Below are 7,644 nucleotides of genomic sequence, written 5' to 3' on the forward strand. Positions count from 1 at the left end.
AAAATAAAATAAAATAATAAATAATAAAATAATAAAATAATAAATAAAATAAAATAAAATAATAAATAATAAAAGAATAAAATAAAATAAAATAATAAATAATAAAATAAAATAAAATAAAATAATAATTATATATAATATAAGTTGTAGAAATCTCTACTTATAAAATAGAATATTTGTTTTGTTTCTCGTTGGTAAAACCTTGTATAGAAGGTTCGCACACCAAGGCGGTAGTTTTTGTTAATGGTCACTCGCGCATTTGTTTTAATATACTTTTATTTAAATCACAAATTATAACAAGAGTGTTAGAAACGAGGCGGACGATATTTCAACAAAAGGTGTATTGATCTATCTCGTCTCGTGGCTGGACGCTCAATAATGATCCGAGACACGTAGCCAAGGCGCGAAGCGAGAATTTTTGGGGATTTGCGCAGGCGATTCGCGTCGAGCAAAGGAAAAGACAGGCGAGTAACACGTGGATCACATGTGTTTTTGACGTGTTGTCCCGCGTTGGCGCGAATAATTACTGAGATGTCGAACGATAATATAAACGGAGAATTGAACGACCTATACTTTAGGATTAGGCTTATTCCTGAACATACCGCCCGCCTCGAATGTAGGCATTCGAAAAAGTACAAATGGTTTAACAATAATAAAAGACATAATGGAATAAACGCTGTACAAAGAATATCAGTATCTCGTAGATACTTCAATAACAAAGAACGGGGTGTTAGCGCATATTAAGACGAGATTCCGCCCGCCATAACGGAATCTTTTACTTCTTCGGTATTAATCGCAACAGGCAAGAAGCATAGTTTCACGATCGGTCGTTTATATTCAGAACGGGAGGTTTTGACCGTGACAACGCGCGTCAGGCCATCTTCTCCTGGATGACAGGCGACAATTCGTCCAAGGTCCCAATGGCTGGGCGGAGCCAAGGGATTACGCACTAGGACTATTTGGCCAACTTTGGCAAGTCGCTGGATAACGCGCCATTTTGGGCGTTGTTGAAGAGAATGCAAGTAATCGCTTGACCAGGACCGCCAAAACTCTTCCGTCAGACGTTGAATCATTTGCCAACGCGACAATCGATTCTCGTTAAATTCAAGCACGCTTGGTTCGGCGGGAGCGAGAAGAGAGGTACCGATCAAGAAATGACCAGGCGTTAACGCGTGATAATCGTCAGGATTATCGAAGACGGGAGCGATCGGACGAGAGTTTAAGCAAGCTTCAATGCGACAAAGAAACGTGGTCATTTCTTCAAAAGTTAATGTATGGAGGCCGATGCAACGCTTTATGTGGTATTTGACGCTCTTGACCCCGGCTTCCCACAGTCCGCCGAAATGTGGTGCGGCCGGGGGTAGGAACTGCCACGCAGTTCCATCGCTAGCGAGACGATTACGAAAGCTTGGATCGCGAATTGCTTTCGCGTGAGCTTCGGATAATTCTCGATTAGCGCCATGAAAGGTTGTACCGTTGTCTGAGTACATGGACTGCGGTAGTCCTCGGCGGGAGACAAATCGCTGGTACGCTGCAATAAAGGTCGGCGAGCTGTAATCGGAAACAAGTTCTAAATGCATAGCCTTGGTCGTTAAACATATGAACAGCGCAATGTAAGCCTTTTGCGATTTGTGTCCTCGGCCGGGCGCGGTTCGGACAGTGATTGGTCCAGCGTAATCAACGCCAGTATGTATAAATGCGCGAGCGGCACGGTTAACTCTCGCCTCCGGTAGATCGCCCATGAGTTCGACAGGTTTTTTAGCGCGCTCACGAGTGCATTGTACGCACAGAACAGCACGAACGGTAGCGCGAGATCGGAGGATCCAAAATTCATTACGTAATGAAGCGAGTGTTAATTGGGGACCAGCATGTAACGTTCTGAGATGATGATGCTAAATAATAAGAATTAGCAATGGATGTGCTCGTAATACGAGCGGATTCTTCGTCGTTTCTGAAAGGCAAGCATGACGGAGCCGTCCTCTGATGCGAAGAAGTCCGTCAGCGTCTAAATAAGGATTGAGTGTGGATAAGGAACTAGTTTTTTGTAACGGAAGTTGCCGTTGTAAAGTCGAGATTTCAACGGAAAACATCTCGGATTGCATAACTCGGAGCCAGTAATGTTTGGCTTTCTGGATCTCTTCGGGATGGAGGATCGCTTGTGAAGACGATGCGCTTTTAGAGGATCGGAGTCGATAAAGAAAACGGTAAAGATAAGCGGTAATTCGGAGCAATCGAGGCCACGAAGAATAACGTGAAGCGAGACCCCAACTAGGGGTTACATGTAAAGAATGAATAGGTGGTTGAGAACGCTGTTCAAGGGCGGTCTCGGCTGGTATCGAGAGCTCGCAAGTCGGCCAGGATTCTGGAGATTGGCAAAGCCATGAAGGACCTGACCACCATAAATTATAATTTGCGAGAGCATAGGGAGCTAGACCGCGAGAAGCACAATCGGCAGGATTGTCCTGCGTTGGAACATGACGCCAAGAAACTTCAGGCAGCAAGGACTGAATGATCGAAACGCGATTGGCAACGAAAGTTTTCCATCGAGATGGAGACTGACTTAGCCAAGCGAGTGTGATGGTTGAGTCGGTCCAACAGTGACATTCGATACTCAGAAGTTGAAGAGCGGACCGCACATAATTAACTAACCGAGCGAGAAGGAGCGCCGCCGACAATTCCAATCGGGGAACGCTTATCGTCTTGAGGGGAGCCACTTTCGATTTTGCGATGAGAAGAGAGATGTTAATTGAGCCGTCGACATTAACAACGCGAAGGTAAACAACGGCTGCGAAAGCCATAGTTGAGGCATCGGAAAAGCCATGGAGTGCGCTGTGCAGAGTATGAGATCCGTGCGTCGTCCAACGCGGAATACTGAGCGTCTCGAGATGCGGTAGTTGGTGATGATAAGTTGCCCAGTGGTCGAAATGTTCACCCGGAATGTCGTCGTCCCACTGACATTGGATCGACCACAATCGTTGCATAAAGATCTTTGCACCGATGATGACGGGAGCGGCCCATCCCATCGGATCGAAAAACCCAGCGATTGTCGAGAGAATAGCTCTTTTCGTTTTTCCCGGCGAAGACGGAAGAGATACGCGAAGTTGAAACGCATCGAGCTTTGGATTCCAACTAACTCCTAACACTTTAAGGTGTTCATCGTCTTGGAGGACTTTGTGAGTGGCTAGTCCATGATCGGCAGGATCGAGGTCTGACAAAAGATCTGGAGAATTACTTGCCCACTTTCGTAGGCGAAAGCCTCCTTTAGCGAGAAGCGCGATTAATTGGTCTCGTGTTTGCCGTGCAAGGATATGATCGTCGGCTCCGAACGCGCAATCATCAACGTATGTTTGATGACGTAGAACAGGGACGGCCAACGGAAATTGAGCACCGTCATCTTCAGCGAGTTGGTCTAGCACTCGAAGAGCGAGATACGGAGCGGCGGCAGTGCCGTACGTCACGGTAAGAAGACGGTAGTCGCGAACAGGTTCGCTGGGAGAAGAGCGCCATAGAATGCGCTGGTAATCAGTATCGCGGAAGTCAACTAAAATTTGACGATACATTTTGGCGATATCGGCGGTAAATACGTAACGATATTGGCGCCACTGCATTATGACAGCAGGCCAAATCCTTTTGAAGTTTAGGTCCGATAAACATATTATCGTTTAACGAGGTTCCGTTAGTGGTACGGCAGGATGCATTAAAAACAACCCGCAGTCGAGTAGTTGCACTACTGTCACGTAAGACAGCATGATGCGGTATGTAATAACTTTGATCCGGTTGGACAATTTCTGTCGGTGGAATTTTGATCATATGACCAAGGTTTTCGTATTCCTTGAGAAAGTCGTGGTATTCTGAAGCGATAGATGGATTGCGTTTGAAACGTCGCTCTAAGCGATAGAGGCTCGATTCGGCAATGAAGCGAGATTCTCCTAACGAGAGTGGTGGTCCGGTTTTAAACGGTAATCTAACAATATAGCGTCCTTGAGGAGTGCGGGAATGGGTAGCGAGAAAGTGCTCTTCACACTTGCGCTCGTCAAGGCTATGATGTTGGGTCTGAGGGACCTCTTCAGTCTCCCAGAAATGACGAAGGTCGAAATCTAACGCTTCAAGGACGACTCCGTGATGCGCGGTCTCAAAAATCGAAAGATTGGTCGGGGACGAAGCGATTGGCCCGGACAAAATCCAACCGAGAGTAGTATTTTGCGCGGTGGGCTCCGTTTCGGAACCTTGACGAACACCATCGAGTACGAGCATGCCGTATAAATCCGCTCCGATTATCATATCAATCGGGTCGGTACTCATGGGGTCACTATCCGCTAATTGGAGTCCGTCGACATGGTTCCACGTACCCGTCGTGCTTATTCGATTCGGTACATATTTTGTCAACGATCGAAGAATGAGTGCGGTCGTTGAATAAGCGGGTTCGTCGCGATTCGCCGGCGTAATTGTAAGATGAGCGGCGTGACGGACAACGGATTGCATCTCGCTGATGCCGGTGACAAACATTGAACAATTTATTTTAGAGAGTCGTAAACGTTGCGCGAGCGATTCGGTAATAAACGTAGAAACGGAACCTTGATCCAGAAGTGCGCGTGCAGTTATAAAACGTCCAACAGGCGAATAGACTCTCACCCGGGCAGTCGCAAGCAAAATATTAGAATTAGGCGCGACGGTTTTCGATAGTAAATGCGACATGACTTCGTTTACATTTGCGCTTGTTGCTGGCGGTGACTCCGTTTGCACCGGCGGAGTCGAGTTATCGAAATGTAATAACGTGTGATGACGTTTATTACACTGGCGGCATACGCGCGAATTCGAACAATCTTTGACGGAATGCTTACTACTAAAACAGTTTAAACATCGTTTTCGCTGCTTAATAAAATCGAAACGTTGAGAGGGTGTTTGCTTTAAAAATGTCGAACATTGGTATAATAAGTGATTGGCCTTGCACAACGGACATGCGAACGAAACGGTGGACGCGGTATGCGACACAAGAATTTTTCCTTTAGAGGTAGAGGATGGTTTTTCTTTAGAAAGTGGTACGATCGCCTCGAGAGCGCGAATTCGAGACTCAAGAAATTGATCGAGCTCATTATAACGCGGATATTCCACCGTATCGCCGAGCTTGAGTTCCCAAGCTTTACGCGAGTATTTATCGAGTTTTTGTGCGACGAGCAAAACAAGCAAATCATCCCAATGTTCGACAGGACGGTTGAGATTTCTAAGCGCTTGGATTGCTTTGTTTGTTTGGTCGCGAAGCTGACGAAGGTCATGAGCGGTTTCTGTGGTCAGTAACGGCAAATTTAACAGCGATTGTAAATGCGTTGTAACAAGACGACGTTTGTTGTCGTACCGAGAGACTAGAATTCTCCACGCGACGTCGAAATTATTATTGGTTACCGCGAGGTGGTCAAGCGCGTTACTTGCATCCCCTTTTACACATGAGCATAAATAATGTAAGCGATCGACATTTGACAAACTAGGATCATTATGAATCATCGACTGGAATTTATCGCGAAAGCTTTCCCCCTTGTCGATGCTCCCGTCGAAGGTCGGTAGGTTGATCCTCGGAAGATGCGACGCGGGTCGGAAAACATCATGCAAGCCACTTACGTTTTGTGATGATGTAGCGGGAGGGATGCGGGATTCGTAGCTCTCTAATACCTCAGCCATGTAGTCGGCAGCCTCGTTGTAGCAGTCCTCACATTCCAGAAACGAATTCTTTGTGAAGTAGGTATGCGATGCTTTGTCGTCATCGTCCGCATGAAGCCCGATTCGACTGTCGAGCTCCTGGCAAGTGGCAAAGGCTTCCTTCAAGGTGACGAGACGTTGACGTGTCACCGCAGGTGTCATTTTGGCTTGCCCCAGCTTCTTGTAATTGATGAGCGCCCGTGATACGAAACTCATCTTCTGTGTTTGCAGAGCCAAAAGCTCTTCGAAAGATGTCGAGGTGTTCATATCGACGATCGTGATTCGGAATGCCAATAATTGTCCTTGGCGACGATCCGGCTCGAAGGACCAAAATGTTTTGTTTCTCGTTGGTAAAACCTTGTATAGAAGGTTCGCACACCAAGGCGGTAGTTTTTGTTAATGGTCACTCGCGGATTTGTTTTAATATACTTTTATTTAAATCACAAATTATAACAAGAGTGTTAGAAACGAGGCGGACGATATTTCAACAAAAGGTGTATTGATCTATCTCGTCTCGTGGCTGGACGCTCAATAATGATCCGAGACACGTAGCCAAGGCGCGAAGCGAGAATTTTGGGGATTTGCGCAGGCGATTCGCGTCGAGCAAAGGAAAAGACAGGCGAGTAACACGTGGATCACATGTGTTTTTGACGTGTTGTCCCGCGTTGGCGCGAATAATTACTGAGATGTCGAACGATAATATAAACGGAGAATTGAACGACCTATACTTTAGGATTAGGCTTATTCCTGAACAATATTGTTGTTTCACATTGTGTGAGCAAATTGCACGGATGGCATATTATGTATATATATATATATATATATATATATAATATGCCATTCGTGCTATCTCACACAATGTGAAATAACAATATTCTATTTTATAAGTAGAGATTTCTACAACTTATCTCGGCAGGTGTTATGCAATAAAATAATTGTCTTTTATATTTTTTTATTTTATCTAAAATATATTTTGTCAATTTTACAAAATACATTTGAGTATATGAAACTTATAAGATACTTTTATTTAATAAATTTGTATTACGCTTTACTTCAAGTTTTATTAGACATACATGCTTGCAATTGTATTGATTATATACTTAAATATGTATGTTCAGGATGGAACAAATAATTTTGTCAATATTATGTCCGTTATTTTTATATCAAGTCATGTCCGATATTGTATCTTCTTCGCTGATGACCTGTTTTGTATTTTCGTCGTTTATTACTTGTTTGTGTCACCGTTTCAAAAGACAGGTCTTCTATTGTATTCTTCCTTCTCAATATTGAGGTAATCGTCAGCGCTCGTTCGAACGACGAGTCAGTCTTTTTCGAGAATCGAAGCGAATCTGACCGTAATAATCATCGATAAGAGTTAATCGAAATAATTGAAATACGCGATCGACGAAACGTGATCTACTTGTGCGGTTTTGCTTATCACGCGTAATTCAAAGTGTAACAAACCCACAGTTGCAAATTTCGTCATATTTTCCTACTCGATATTAAAATTAAAGATTAGGATTCAGTGCTAAATAAATTAGTAATCTAACGACAAACAAAAGGAAAATTACGTTTCTGAATGTTCCTTTCTTTCTCCCGATTTCCTGTCCATTTCTGTAACGATTTTCGTGTTCCTCTCTCTTTCTCTCTCGGGCCCGCTCAGATCCCGATTCTGATCGTCTTCGATCTTTCTCTCTCTCTCTCACGTTAGCTTCCTAGTTTGTGTTCTTTTTCTTCTTTCCGCTTCCTGTGTCCTTCGCTCCTTCGAGCAATATCAGCTGATTTCGTTCGTAGCCGAACTCTGTACTCTCGGTTCGCGAACATAATTTTGGTCCTTCGAGCCGGTGTCACGTCCGGCTTCATTACTAACACCGGGTATGTAAATTTTTTTCCATCTATAAGAAATAAATCCTAAAACTATCAAACATTATTTGAAAAACGCGCCAAAGCCGG

General features: G+C 44.4%; 1 protein-coding gene across 1 annotated transcript; it reads right to left on the reverse strand.

The window, feature by feature from the left end:
• Positions 1-740: 740 nt before the first annotated feature.
• LOC114933281 (uncharacterized) lies at positions 741-5,958 on the reverse strand. The gene is made up of 3 exons (XM_085490152.1): positions 3,585-5,958; positions 2,280-3,541; positions 741-1,892 (listed from the first exon to the last, which is right to left on the reverse strand). The coding sequence occupies exons 1-3, from the start codon at positions 5,956-5,958 to the stop codon at positions 741-743; spliced, it is 4,788 nt and encodes a 1,595-aa protein (XP_085346278.1).
• Between the last annotated feature and the right edge of the window lie 1,686 nt (positions 5,959-7,644).

Source organism: Nylanderia fulva, unplaced genomic scaffold (genome assembly GCF_048542155.1).
Source record: "Nylanderia fulva isolate GAGA-0341 unplaced genomic scaffold, ASM4854215v1 Scaffold984, whole genome shotgun sequence".
In the NCBI taxonomy this organism is placed as follows: Eukaryota; Metazoa; Arthropoda; class Insecta; order Hymenoptera; family Formicidae; genus Nylanderia; species Nylanderia fulva.